Below are 14,560 nucleotides of genomic sequence, written 5' to 3' on the forward strand. Positions count from 1 at the left end.
AACTTTTACCCTCGCTGTTCTGCTTGCAGGGTTACCTGGGTGCTGGATGATTCAGAGGGCATTGTGCTCTGGGAATCACCAGCTTTGCTTCCCAGGACTTTTCCTGGGTAAAATTCATCTCTAGGGCAGTTCCTCCTCAAATGTTCTGAACCTGTGCTGTTCAGGTGCAGCAGAACCACACTGAATTCCTCCATTTTCCCCAGTGTTTCTTTATTTCATGACCTCTGCCCTGTCTGTATTTGTGAAGAGGTGCTGCATTAGTAGAAGCAGATTATTTGTAAACTGAAGAAGGCAGGGATTCCCACAAAGTTTCCCCACCTGACTGTAGGAAAGCCAGGCAGTGCAAGTGTGCACCAATGACTGTAATTAACTGCTGCCATGGCAACAAGCAAAATCAACATATCTAATTTCATTCACAATCCTTTTCCAAGAAATACCACATTTTTTCTCCTGTTTTTGTTGTTGTTGTTCTTTTTGTTGAATGAAGAATTAAATTCAAAGGCAGTTTTACCATTCAGTAAAGCTTTGCATAGCCTTCCAGTAAAGCTAATGGGATTCTGGAGTTTATTCTTGTTTTAAACTTACCACAACTACTTCCCCTGTGGCTCAAAAGAGAAAAGCAGTTAGACAATACACACTATTACAATTTTCAGATTCACTGCCCTTGGAAATTAGTAACTATTGCTGGTTGATCTGAGGTTTGGCTACTCCTTCTCAGATTTAATATTTTCATCACGTACTTGTACACATCCAGTTTTGAAGAGTCACAACCTACAACGAATTTTAAAAAGCACTGACCAGTCACAATTTATCTCTGATGAGAGACTACAAGACATACAATGTCCTGACTCTTACTCAGTATTACCTGATCTGCCAGAAAGACCCCATGGAGTGTCAGCACATGGCACTGAATTCAAAAGGGGATTGCAGGAAGGACATACCTGAAGCAACCAGCACAGCCAACTCCTTGGTACTTGCTCAGTGGATTAAACTGGCCCAATTCATCATTTCAAACAAGCAGTTAAACCTTGGTAAAGTTGTCTGGCATGTGAGGTAAATTTAAACAAACTCCTAGGTCACATGGCTGTGAGGAAGACAGGAAACGCAACTTAGGCGCATCCCTAAAAAAGAGGTACATCTCGGGAATTTGCTGCCGAAGCCCTCTTGTGTGTAGTGCAGGAACTGCAGCTCCCTAAACAATTTTCATTATCACCCACGTCATAACATCTGTAGCCACAGATCTTCTGCAGCCACGAGATATTCCTGCTTTGCCCAAATATTATGCATATGTGAAATGAGGTATCAGAATTTCTTAGAAAAGCAATTGCAGTAGCTCCATTTCTCACGTAATGTAACTTTGTGTTTTAATGTCCCCATGCAATGGAGATTTTTAGCTACACCTCCAGTTACACAAAACCTGTGCACCAGTAAGTGCCTCTTGCTGCAAACTGGTGAGATTTTGTGACAATCTGCTTTGCCTGCTTAGTACTCCATAGCAGTGAGGAGCATGCCAGCAGAGAGAGACACTGCAGTAATAATTTATGTGGCAGTGTATCACCACAGGAAGTAAAATAATGTTCTGCTCTTTCACAGAAGACAGATAAAAGGAGGACAAATCTCCAAAGCATTTTTGTCAGATATTCATCTAATAAAATTCCCCACAGAAACTGCAATGAGATATTTGAATGGCTTCTGTGTTTTCCATTTCATTGCCACTCAATACACTTCACTGTAAAAATAAGGAAAGATTATTTCATTCTTTTAATAATTATTTAATAATTCTTAGCCTTTGTTGAGGGAGGCAGATGATGAGGAGACATCTAGAAATAGATACAGACTATAAATTCCATTCCAAGGTTTTTTAATCATTGACTAATACTTCCTACTACTCAAGAAAAATACAAGGATCAGCTATAGCAATTGACATTAGCATCATATGCTAATGCAGTAATTAATATGTAAATGCACACTTTTGAACAAGATCCTCCTGCTGAAAGATAAAACAACTTCAACAGCCCCTGCAGACTTGCCAGGGAGGTGAACTAGAACACAGATGGGAGTTTGGAGCCCACCTCCGTCTGTGATTTTGCAGAGGGCTGCTCAGTGTCCAGCTGCTGAGCAGCCCTGTGCCCACACTCCCTTGCACCTCCGGACTGACCACACAGCCCCAGGGCCAGACCAGCTGCCAGCTCTCACCGCCGACGAGCTTAGCTGGGAAATGACTGCCTAAAACACCATGGTCCAAAACGTAGGTACTAAAATCTGGTGGTCTAACTCTCTTAGGCAAATTCCTGTTGTTAAAGCCTCCCAAAGACTCTGGTTATGATGTTTCCACTCAATGATTAACTCAGTCTTGTTTATTTCACCTGGTTCATACATAATTAACAACTCTTCAGAGTTAAGTAACTGAACTCCCTAAACAAGTGAACAACTGTTGCTTCAGCTGATCTTACAGTGGTACTTGAATACTGACATTTAGACTAAGGAAGAAACGCCTATTTGCCTCCGCAGAGGTTTTCCCACTTTGTTTTCAAGCCGTTTGTAGATTTTGCATGGCATTACAGACGAACCGAGAGAGGGCAAGTGATGCTAGAATCAGTTAAGAAGTAAAAACGCGCGTAGGAAAGGCGTGTTCAAACTCCGAGCAAGTCCTGCGCGGCTGGCGCTGCCTTGCCGCCCCCGGCAGGCTTCCAGCGGGGCTCAGAGCCGGGCAATTCTCAAACACGGCCCGGCCCCGAGCACAGCGGGCACCCGCGGGGGCCGCCGGGCAGCGGCGTCAGCGGAAGGAGCCGGAAGGAGCGACACCGGGAGGAGCGACACCGGGAGGAGCGACACCGGGAGGGGCAGGAGCGGCTGCGAGAGGCGGGACCCGAGCGGAGAGCGCGGAGAGGTGGGATCTGAGCAGGGAAAGGGGGAGAGGTGGGATCTGAGCGGGGAAACGGGGAGAGGTGGGATCTGAGCGGGGAAAGGGGGAGAGGTGGGATCTGAGCGGGGGAAAGGTGGAAAGGAGGGATCTGAGAGGCGGAAAGCGGGAGAGCCGCCGGGGGGACGCGGGGCCTGAGCGGGGAGAAGCGGGACGGGCAGGTTCGGCCGGGAAGACGCGGATCCTATCGGGGGACGTGGGTCCTGTCGGGGGACGCGGTACAGGCGGGTTCCACCGTGGGGACACGGGACAGGCAGTCCTGCCGGAGGGATGCGGGACAGGCGGGTCCCACCATGGGGACAGGCGGGTGCCACCGCGAGGACAGGCGCGCCCGCGGAGCCTGGCCCGGCCGCGCTGAGCCCCGCGGAGCCTGGCCCGGCCGCGCTGAGCCCCGCGGAGGCTCCGGCGGGCCCCGCAGCAGGAGCGGAGCCCCGCGCACATCTCACGGCGCCGGGCACTGCCGGCAGGGCTGCGCTGGCTCCCGCGCCCAGCCCCGCCGGGACAGGGCAGGTTTGGAGCTGGCAGAGTTCACAGAAGTGCGCAGGCACTGATACAGACTGCTTCTGCAGCCCGGAGTGTTGTGAGTGGATAGGTGTGATGGTCCGGCAGGGAGCTACTAAATTATCACGGGTCTGGAGCATCTGTCTCAGGAGGAAAGGCTGAAGTTGAGAGATTACTGAGGGGGGCCTTTTTAATGTGTGTAAACATCAAAGGGAGGGCTCAGAGCAGGGACCGGGCTCTGCTCCCTGGGGCCCAGCAATGGGGCAGGAGCAGAGGGCAGGAGCTGGTGCCCAGGAAGCTCCACCTGAACGTGAGAAAGAACTTCCCTATGCAGGGACATGGGACAGCCCTGGGACAGATGGCCCTCAGAGAGTGTGGAGTCTCCTCGCTGGAGATACTCCAGAACCATCTGGAGACGATGCTGTGCTCCAGAATGACCCTGCCTGAGCAGGCAGGTGGGACCAGAGGAGCCACTGTGGTCCCTTGCAGCCTGAACCATTCGGTGATCTTGTTCAAGCGCAACGGGATAATAGCAAATTTAGCATAACCATTCAAGACGTTAATGCCAACATAAGTCGCCTTATTCCCTTCGAAGACCTTGATTAGGCATTGTAATTCTGTGCAGTCATGGCAACGTTTGTTTTTTTCAGGGGAGGTTGTTTGTAACACAAGCAAATTAGTAGCTCTTCCTAAAATACACAGTGGCTGCCACTGAACTGCTAACAGCTATGTATTTGAGGATTCTGTAAAAGAGAGCCTTGGAGCATTGCTACTTTGTTGAACAGTGTTATCTGACTTTTATCTTCTGAAATGCTGCTGAAGCAATGTTCAGACTGTCAGGCTACCACCAAAAGCTGCCTGTGTTTGGTTTTAGGTTGAATATCCTGATGTTGTCTTGGAGCGTGGTGGAGCTTGCACGACCACACCTTCTCAGAAATGATTCCTGAGTTTCCCTTGGTGAGCAAAACTGTTACTGGACGCCTGTAAATGGGAGAGAATGGAATCCCTTTGTGGCAGCACTGCATCAGGGGCTGTTTGAGCACTGCAGGTGTTCCTTGTTCCTCTCACCAGCTCCCATGGTAGATGTAGCAGAGAAGGAGATGGATAACCCCACATTCAGAAGTGACACCGTGCTGTCTGATGTGCACTTGCACTGCCCAAGCAAAAGACACCTCATGGTACGACTGAATGCAGTTGGACAGCCAGGTAATGGATGCTGGCTGATGGAGCTGTGTTTTAACTGTGCTCAGGTCTTTGGAAGGCTGAATCCTCCTCTAAGTGGTTGATATTAATAGTTACATATTTTATTCCAGTTATAAGCAGAATCACCTCCTACTCAGTCTTTAGAAAGAGGGCTAGCTGTGTTCTCCTCATGAAATTAACTCCAGAAATGAAATCTTGTAGACAGCTTGTCCTAAAAATTAAATTTTAAATTACTTTTTGACAAAAAGTAACCAAATTTACTCAATTGCTGGTTTAATTTAAGAGTTCATTGAGCAATATTGTCAATACAGCACTTTGGGAGTCATGATTTAAAATAAGGTTGTGATGTTTCTTACACACAAAAGGTGAGAACTCAGGGGTTTTAAATAGTGTAACTTAAGTTTAAAATATAAACTATCAATAATTAATTAATCAAGTTTAAATAAATGTTTATGTGGTACCATCTATTCCAGGGGAGCATAACAGCTTTCTTTCTTTGGGCTATGTGGTGGGGTTTCTTTTGTTTTGATTATTTTCTCTTGGTGGGGTTGATTTTTTTTTTTTTTTGGGGGGGGGTGTTTGCTTCTAAAACAAGAAAACTCAATACAGCAATGGCTTTAACTGACATAGAATTTGAAGAGTCAAGGCTATAGAGGAAATGAGTTGGCAAATGCCCCTGGCTGATTGCCAGCTTGTAGGTTGCTATAAAGTTGTCAAGGGAACTGACCTTGAAGCTGCTGGCAAAATGTTCTGTACAAAAGTCCTGCTGTGACAAAAGTGTTAATTGTTTTTGCAAACCCAGTCGTGACATCAAAAGAGTAACTTCTGCAGCTGTTCTGGTGTATGACAATGTGAGAAATTATCAAAGTAGGCCTGACAAGGAAATTAATAATAATTTTGACCCTGTTCAGGTCAAAACGCAGGTAATTAATGCTGTGGTGGGTCTTCATGCTGTTTGATGTTTGCTGTGATTGTGCTTGGTGCAAAGGACCTTTCAGCAGGAGGAAGTGCAGTGTGTTCTACCTACTTCAGTGAGCTCTGTCTGGGACATTCCTCTGGTTATTGAGACAAGAATTGCATTGTGGTATGACAGCCTTTAATGCCATAACAATGTACCAGGGCCACTTTGCTGTGTTTTGGGGAAGTTTATGGGGATTTAGTCTCTTCGCCTTTGAGTCAGTTTGACTTTCCACCTTTTGAATGCTGTAGAAGTGCAGAGGATCAGAATGGACTTGGAGAACAAAGCATTTCATTCACTGATGGCATCCTCTATTCCAATTAGTTTCATTTGGTCATCGTGCCAACAAACGAGACCTTAAAAATTTCTCATGCTAGGACAGGCATTGAAGATTTTATTAGATCTAGCTAAAAATGGTCTCACTAGAGAGGAACCTCTGTCAGATTTCAGTGGACCACCTTGGAACACCTTGCCTACTAAAGAAACTGGAATAGAACTCCATAAATTGTGAAATTGTTTAAAGCAGTGGTCACAAGCACTTTATCTCTTCCCTTTTCTTGGGAATGAACCTTGATGGAAGGACTATGGAATGTCTGTTCTTCCTTATGTGTGGTTGTCAGGCAGTACAGATTCTTGTAATTAAAATTGCAAGGTCCACATTTTAATAACTTAAATTTTTAATAGATGCTGATGTCAATGAGTGATTGTTGTAAAAATTTTTAATTAATTGGTCATTAAGAATAGCTTCAGTCATTTAATCTCTTTGAATAATCAGTTTGAACATTTTTTAAAAATTACAGAAGTGTCAGCTTTGCCTCCTGTGCACTTATTTCTGTTCTTATATACTGAGCCAATTTCAAAGCTTGAAGTTGCTTGAATTCCTAAAGACTTTCAAAGCAATAAACAAAAATTCAACTTGCATTTTACTGGAACATGCTTCTTTCTTACAAGATAGGAATCTTAATCAAAATAAACAAATTCTAACTTATATTAATTCTGCTTTCAACTTAGTTTGAACTTCTGTGAACAGAACTTTTGGAGGGTGTAAGAAAGCATCCCCTCTGCCAAGAGTTAAAATAAATATGACTAAATCAGACAAACGTGCCTGTTGTGGCTGTGCAGATGCTGTGAAAGTGCTTTGTTAATTTCTGCTGACAGAACTTAATAACAGAAGTATTTCTTCATAGCAAATAGAACTGTGTCTCAAGTTGCTTGTATCGTGTTTTACTCTGTAGATTTTTCATGCATATAATGAATACCAAAATCTCATGCATGTGGAAGTTGTGCACAGGTTCTGCCTCATCTGGTGTTTAACCTTTCCCTCCAACACTGTGTTCTTACAGTATTCCTGTCATATTTCAAACTGCTTTGGAGCACAGAAGATTTGGCATCTGGGAAACACATGAGAGAAATTACCACAGGAAGAGAACACCAGAGCAGAAGTGGAGATGAACTGTGTGACAAGGACAGGAGTAATGTGAAAGAAGAAGGAGAATTAAGTAGTGAAGGAGTAGAAGCTCTGCTAGATGATGACGGAGACTTGGAAGTGGTCAGAAAGCCTCGAAGTGCCTCTGATTTGCAAGCAGAGGATCTTTTGAGGGATATAGTGTGCCCTGTCATTCTGATGAAAGGGAAAGAAGATGCTTTTGAAGACGAAGAGCAGGAGTGCACTTGCAGTGATGTTGTTAAAATAGGTAAATAATAAGTTTTCAGCCAGGGAGAAATATGGCAGATACGTTTTAGTAAAACAAAATAAAAATTTTCTTAGAGATGGAGCAGCAGTTTGTTAAGTGAAAGAAAATAATTATCACAATACTGTGATATTGCAAATAAAAATTCACATTTTTTCCCTGGAAGTGATTTGGGCAATTGTATACCACGGAGAACTCGGTGTTCCTTAGTTAGAGTGGGTGTTTGGCATTATTCAGCATTGAATAGAATGAAGAGTGTTTAGTTCTATATTTGAAAGGGAAGCAAAGCCTTAGTTTCAAACCTGCCACTATGGAACTTGATTTGAACAATTTTGAGATAATTGTTTTCTGCTCTCTCTCATTTCCACAGAACACACCATGGCAACCCCCTTGGAAGACGTTGGTAAACAAGTACGTGTTCTGCCTTGTAGTGTCTTGATTTTCATGGAATGTGCTTCAGAGCTGATTCAGTTTTAAGTGCTTCCCTTGTCCCCAGGTCTGGCGTGCTGCCTTCCTTCTGGCTGATTACATTCTCTTTCAAAGGGACACGTTCAGGGGTTGCTCTGTGCTGGAGCTTGGAGGTGGCACTGGAATTACCAGCATTATCATGGGAACAGCTGCCAAGAGAGTTTATTGCACAGGTAAGGCAGTTTTTTCAGTTAAATATTTTCATGAAACTTGCCAAAGCAGTGCTTTCATCCTGGTATTTCAGACTCATCTGTTCAGTTATAGTTAATAATTTTTATTAATGAGTATCAATTTGTGTTATTTACTGAAAAATAACAGGAACTTTCTCAAGGGGCTGAGAAAGCTGAAGAGTTTAAAAGCAAGATATGTTGCAGTGAATTCAAGATAGTGTGTTCAGATTAAAATAGGTAGTGTAGGAATCTATCTTCTTTCTTCAAGGATTGCTCAGAGCTTAGGACTGAAAGACAAAAGGAAGAAGGATACTAGGGGAGCAATCATCAGTGGACAGAGTTGCCCTGAATCTTCCTTTATCTCATGGGCTTGAGAGAAAGTTTGAGTATTAGTCTGAGAGGCATACATGGCCCATACAAAATATTCTTGGTTTTAATATCATTATCTCTTCTTTTCCAGATGTTGGTGAAGATCTCCTGGCCATGTGTGAGCAAAATGTTGCATTAAACAAACATCTGATAGAGCCAGGAGGTATGTGCTGTATGGTCAGATTTTCACTCTCTGCTTTAGCCCAGGTGCTGTCTGAAAGGCCATTTGTGACTGATGTGATCTTTGTTCAACCCCAGGAGGGGAAATTAAAGTGAAAGAACTGGATTGGCTGAAAGATGAATTCTGCACTGGTAGGTGCTTATAATGGCTTCTTTTAGATTGGGTTGGTGTTTGGTGTTACATCTTCAAAAGCCTCTCTTGGGCCTCAAAGAAGATTCTGGTTAATGACAATATTTGATACTGCCAGTCGAAAAGATTTTATGTTTATTAGACTTTCAAATAAAGATTCTTTTAATGAAGAATAACATTTTTAAAGCACGATAAAATAGGAAGATTAATCAAAACTTATATAAGGATATATCTGGGGTTTTGTTTAAAGGTGTGCTTGCTTCAATGTATTTAAAGCTGTGATCTTGCCACAGGATTGTAAATTCTTAATTGGAAGAAAACTTTTGCTTGCCAGTCAGCCTTGGGAGGGTTGGACATAACAAAGAAAGCAGAGGACTGGGAGAACATCAGAAAATGAACAGGGGAACTTATGATTTCTCTTGAGTGATGTGCTCTGTTTATGGAGCAGCAGCTGCCCACAGGAGCTGGGAAATTCCTTTTCTCCAGTCACTTGAGACATTTAATCATGTACACCCAAGCCATATTCTTTCTTCCAGATCCTGAAGCTCCTTATAGCTGGTCTGAAGAAGAGATTGCTGATTTGCTTGATCACTGTTCTGTGATAATGGCAGCTGATGGTAGGGAAATACAAACAGTAAGCTTTTAAATCAAACACTCAAGCATTGTGAGTAATAATTTAAACATACCTAGTTTGCTTTTAAAATCTAATAGGTCAGATCCTTGCCTAATTTGCCAAAGCTCTGCCTTAAGTGTTCCTGCCTGTATTTTTCTTTTCTAAACACTTATATTTACATTCTGAATTAGCAATTTTGAGAACAGATGTTGCAAGCTGTAGCTCTTCCTTTTCTTTGGTGTGTCCTGCTTTCAAAGGAGATCTGGTTATAATGGTAAATTAATTATAGCCTAGTGTGGGTTTTTGTAAGGAAAGAGGCTCTCTACTCTCTAATATCCTGGTTTTTTAGCTTTGTAGTACGATTATTTCCTGGCTGAGAGAATTCTTGTCAAAGCTTGTAAATTGCCTGACAAATGATTCCCATTCTGATGAGAGAAAGCTTAAAAAAAGCCTGGCATAAATAGCAGCAGTGAATATTCTTACAGGGTCAGTTGTTGCCATTAAAAATGTACTTTGCACTTAGATAAAAGAGTGACTTGTTTGATTTGAGTAATCAAACTAAGGCCTGTTGTTTCATAATGGGCACTTCAGTAATTTATATACCTAATTATACATATGCTCTTAATCTTGTTTTTAACAGTGTTCTATGATGATGACCTGACAGATGCCTTGTTCAGAACTCTATATAGAATCACACACAACTTGAGAAACTCTTGCACAGTTTACTTAGCACTGGAAAAGAGGTGAGTATTACCAAGAACTTAATATAAAAAGCACTAAAACTGTGTGTTTTAATTAGAGGTTGGCTTCTGATTTTCATTGTATCAGCTGATCACAGGCTGCTGTATATGCTCAGGATAAGCCTTTTTTTTTTTTTACTACATGCTTAATTTTTATCAGTTAGATTTGACTTTAACAGGAGTTTGCCTTTTGTTGTCCTACCTTTGCCTCACCTGAGATACTCTCTGAGAAAATAAGGATAAATAGGTGGCTAGATTGATATAATGCCTGATAACATTTGCTGTATATTTTTGAGGTCACAGAATGGACTTAAGTGGTTTAGAATTAGGGTATTTATTTCTTAGCTTGAGCAACTCTAGACCAGTTTCTCTTGTTTGCTCTCAAGGAATCAATGAATGTTTTTAAGTAATTGTGTGTTGGAGTTCATTCATAAGCTGATACACAAACAGGCTTTGCTTAAATCTCTAGAGATATGTAAGCAATAACTCTTCCTGTGGTTTGCTGCCAGGTGTTTGTCCAGGAAGCCAAGCCAATGATTCTGTTGTGGCAAAGTGCCCTAAGATCAATGGAAAGGTTCATCCAAGAGTTACTGTGTACTGATGCTGATATAACATCTTTTCTGCTTTTCAGGAATGGGGGGTGTACATTTTTTGGCTGCTGAAGGGAGTTAATTGTGCTGAGAACATTCATTTTTTTTCCTTAGCTGAGAGAAGTTACACACCTATATAAGAGGCCAGTATAGGAGAGATGTTCTAAATGAATTACTCTTTTACCAGGCTGAACTTCACTTTAAGACATATGGATATTACATGTGAAGCTTACAGTCACTTTAGAAATACTCTAAATGATCTGGAGAACCTCCAAGATGGAAAAATGAAATATACAGTGGAGCCCATTAAGCTTGATTTCTGCCAGTTCCTTGTGTATGAACGGATTGAGCAGTTGGTAAGTGGCATTCATGAAAATAAATGTACTGTGTCAGGCTAATCATCTCAAATTAGTTATCAGCTGTTTATGGAAAATGAAGGAAGAACAGGAGAATAAACATTATCTTTCATTTCCACTTAGTTTTTTTGACTTAAAATGATTCTTGTTTGTGCTTACATAATCTGTACTAGATTGACATGTCCTGGTTTTGGCTGGGACAGAATTGTGTTTCTACCAGCAGTAGGGTGGCTGAGATTGCCCTCAGTTCCTCAAAGGATAATACTTTGTAAAATGCCATTTTTTGTGACTGAACTGGAAAATGGGACTAATAGCTCTTCTCATTTATTTTCTTGTAGGAGAGCTTTCATTTCACACTTTCAGCAATTCCTTTCCCAGTTCAGAGTTCAGGACATAATGTTCTAATATCTATGAAGAAGTCAATTAGCTGTAAACTTGTGTTATTGAGAAACATGTCAGATATAATATTTCTGGTTATCTAATTACCTCTCAAGCACTTACAGTTCTCTTTCTCTGTTTTTTTCCAAATTATCTACTCTTAGGAATATTATGCAGGGTGACTAGCAGCTAACAGGCTTCTAGAACAATCCAGTCTAATTAATCTTTTTAGAGGAGATGCAAATCTTGCACTGGATTGCAAATCTGGTACAAAGAAATTGTGTTGTTGTAGTGAACATAACATACTGTGTGTATGCATAGTGAGATGACAGGGACCACAGTAACCTCATGAGATTGATTTATTTTACTTAATGCTGATACCTTCAGGCATAAAACGTGTGTAAAACTTGTTTAAAAGTTTTAAAAGTACACAAAAGTAACCTGGATTATAGATAAATGTGTAAACTCGTTCCCTGGCTGCTTTGAGGAAAGCTGCTGACCCTTGAAATCTATGCATTTTTAAAGTGCTTATGTTTTTATTTATCATTAGGTCTATTGCCACAACTCAACAATGACATGGTGAAGAGTATGTGATAGTCTGCTTAATTATCCTCTGTGGAGCAGACAAAGCATATGTTAATATATTCTAAAGAAATGAAGTGATTAAGAATTTTTCATCCTTGTTGTCTTGTAGGATTGAGAAGGGGGTTTGTGTTTATATAAGCCATGCATTTGTGAGACTTTAATTCCTTAGTAAATTATTCCTTCAGCTGTTTGGTTTTTTTTACCAGCATTATTGAAACCATTTGTCAACACAGGCTAAGAAAGAGAGCAGGATTATCAGTCAAAATACTTAGGATTAGCAGGATCACCAATCATGATCATGCAGATCAGTGAAACGACAGAATCACAGAACATTCTGAGTTGGAAGGGGCCCACAAGGACAATTGAATCCAATTGAATCCAACTCTTAAATGAATGGCCTGATACAGGAATCCAGCCCATATCCTTGGCATTATTAGCACCATGCTCTGACCAACGGAGCTAATTTAAAACTATTTTAAAACAAACTACTTTATACTAAAAACACATTATTTTTTTTAATCATGCTACAAGAATGAAGCAATCAGCTGTAGTGCTCTGTTTTAAATAATTGTTCCAGGAAATTACAGACATGGATTTGGTATCCGTCCATAGATGGAGACTATCTATAGATGGAGGTATAGGGCATGTCTTAAGACTTGTCTTACAGAGAGCATGTGGAATTTTTTCATAGTTGCAACCTACTGATGTGAGAAAACAGCTGTATGTATTTTTTCTGCTCTTACAGGAATTGTGGAAGATCATGGCTCAGCACCTAACGTGACAGGCCCACAGGGAAGAGAAGATCTTTACCTAAGGAGGAGGGCTGTTTTGATGTTCTGTTAAGATAAGGATTTTCATCCCAAGAAAAGCATCTTCCTGGTGGAATTGCGTTCTCAGAAAGTATTGCAAGGCAGTTTTGCTTTACTTTTTTGGGTTTGGCACTTCATTTCTTGGACTTGTGCACTTGGACATGATTTCTTTGATGTTTCCAAGTACCTGCTGGATGCCAGGCAGTGGCAGTGACTTGCTTTTTGGGTTGATGACTTCACTCTTAGAGTTTGGCAAAGAAGAAGAAGAGGTTTGGAAGGTTTGGGAGAACCTTTCCCATGTTGCTGATTTGCAGATGTTGTGCATTTCCCTTTTCAGTTTACACAACATGGACACTGTTCTCAGTCTCATCCCAGTTCCACATATTATTTGTATTTATGGACATTTGTGAAACAGTGTTCTGGGCAAGACTTGTTTGTCATGAATGAAATTTTCTTTAAGAAATTTGTTTATGAAACTTGGCCCTTAAATCTCAGTTTGTCCTATATAAATCACTCTACTTTTGGGCCACTGTCTGACCTGAAAGGAAACAAGATGCATTTTGTTTGAGCCTCTAAAAATACTCCACAGACGTTTTGGAGTATAGGAAGTCAACCCTTTATTGTCCTGCAGGAATTTTAAGCTAATCTGTCTTGGGCAGGTTGAGGATGAGAAGGTACCACATGAATGGAGATGTTATAGCTCTTGAAATACTTGGAGTTCTGCCCTCAGCATGTACGTGCAAGGCTGGGGGTAGGGAACTGGCCAAGAATGTCTTGCCCAAACAAAAGTGGGCCTCTAATATCTTTCTTCTGGATTAAAATAAAACATATTTATTAAATCGCTCCTGTGTTATTAATGAATCCAAAAACCTGCTTGCACTTTTATAAATGTTATGTGCGCTGTTGTTTTTATATCATTTTGCTATATGTACACTGCCATGGGAATCCTTGTGCCCACTGCATTCCTCAGCACCAGGAGAGTGTCAGTGATGGAGCTCTTCCAGCCTGGGACTTGTGGGAGTGTGCAAGAGGTTCATTAGAAGCATCTGATGGACTTCTTGAAAGTTGGTGCAGGTCAGTTATTTCATAACCTGCTTATGTGTCCAAAGACCTATTTTGTGTGTTCTTTAATAGGATGAAAGGTTATTAGACGATGATGGCCATTCCCTGTGAGTACAAAGTAAAAATTACATTATGTTAGCACATATCTGCCTAGATTAATACAAAACTTTTCTCTCAGAACCCTCATTTGAACTTCAAAGATGAAAAACTGTGTTTTAATCCAAAGATTCACAAACTGATGTTTGTTGGTTTGTTATGTAATGTTATTAACTTTGGTAGATTCAACTATTTTTGAATGTAGCTGCTTATTTCAGTAGTGATTTTTTGAAGGCTGTACAAGAATGTACAAGGCTGATGTGAAACAGTGTGAGCAGTTAGGCAATCCTGTGGCTTTTTCTTACACAGGATTTCTCAAAGTCTTTGGAATTATCAAAGAAACTCACCTGCAAGTCCTTCATTTCTGTGAAGGCACTTAATTTAAAACCTATGAGTATTTCTGCTCAGTTGGGGAGATTAAATTTTTATTTGGAAAATTGACTTTCATTTTTGCTAAATAAAGTCATCAGGCAATTGGGAGCATTTCTGGATCTGGCTGGAAAATCCAGCAGTCGTCCAAATGGATCATTTTCTGAAGAGATGAACATAGAGGAGGTGAAGGGGAACCTGTGGAGCCTTTGCAGTGCACTTAGCTCTGATAAAAAGGAGGAGTGTCCAAATCTTGGGAAGTATGGTAATGGATAGACATATGATCTTCCAGTAGGAATCTGGTTTGAAACAAATGATTTTCACTTTTGTCACTGCCATATGGTGAAACAAATGCCTTTTCTCAGTCCC

The 14,560-nt window shown here is 41.3% G+C and overlaps 1 protein-coding gene across 5 annotated transcripts; it reads left to right on the forward strand.

Annotated features, from left to right (window-relative positions):
• The first annotated feature begins 2,789 nt into the window (after positions 1–2,789).
• On the forward strand, positions 2,790–13,507 carry METTL22 (methyltransferase like 22). Of its 5 annotated transcripts, none has more exons than XM_041401979.1 (12): positions 2,790–2,890; positions 4,299–4,381; positions 4,496–4,630; positions 6,929–7,279; positions 7,647–7,687; positions 7,773–7,917; positions 8,375–8,446; positions 8,542–8,595; positions 9,130–9,210; positions 9,847–9,949; positions 10,724–10,892; positions 12,601–13,507. In XM_041401979.1, the coding sequence occupies exons 3-12, from the start codon at positions 4,501–4,503 to the stop codon at positions 12,634–12,636; spliced, it is 1,182 nt and encodes a 393-aa protein (XP_041257913.1). In that variant the 5' UTR covers positions 2,790–2,890; positions 4,299–4,381; positions 4,496–4,500; the 3' UTR covers positions 12,637–13,507. The 5 variants fall into 5 exon arrangements, with proteins under 5 accessions (XP_041257913.1, XP_041257914.1, XP_041257916.1 ...); XM_041401980.1 differs by having other exon boundaries at positions 4,508–4,630; XM_041401982.1 differs by lacking the exon at positions 9,130–9,210.
• Positions 13,508–14,560: the final 1,053 nt, after the last annotated feature.

The sequence above is a fragment of the Onychostruthus taczanowskii genome, unplaced genomic scaffold (assembly GCF_017590055.1).
Source record: "Onychostruthus taczanowskii isolate IOZ18803 unplaced genomic scaffold, ASM1759005v1 scaffold19, whole genome shotgun sequence".
NCBI lineage: Eukaryota > Metazoa > Chordata > Aves > Passeriformes > Passeridae > Onychostruthus > Onychostruthus taczanowskii.

What these genes read in the sequence shown, in the direction of transcription:
- METTL22 (XM_041401979.1), top strand. Translation starts at nt 4,501, where the DNA reads ATGGTAGATGTAGCAGAGAAGGAGATGGATAACCCCACATTCAGAAGT. An exon ending in ACATCTGATAGAGCCAGGAG is followed by an intron (nt 8,447 to 8,541) that starts GTATGTGCTGTA and finishes GTTCAACCCCAG; the next exon opens with GAGGGGAAATTAAAGTGAAA. An exon ending in GAAAGATGAATTCTGCACTG is followed by an intron (nt 8,596 to 9,129) that starts GTAGGTGCTTAT and finishes TCTTTCTTCCAG; the next exon opens with ATCCTGAAGCTCCTTATAGC.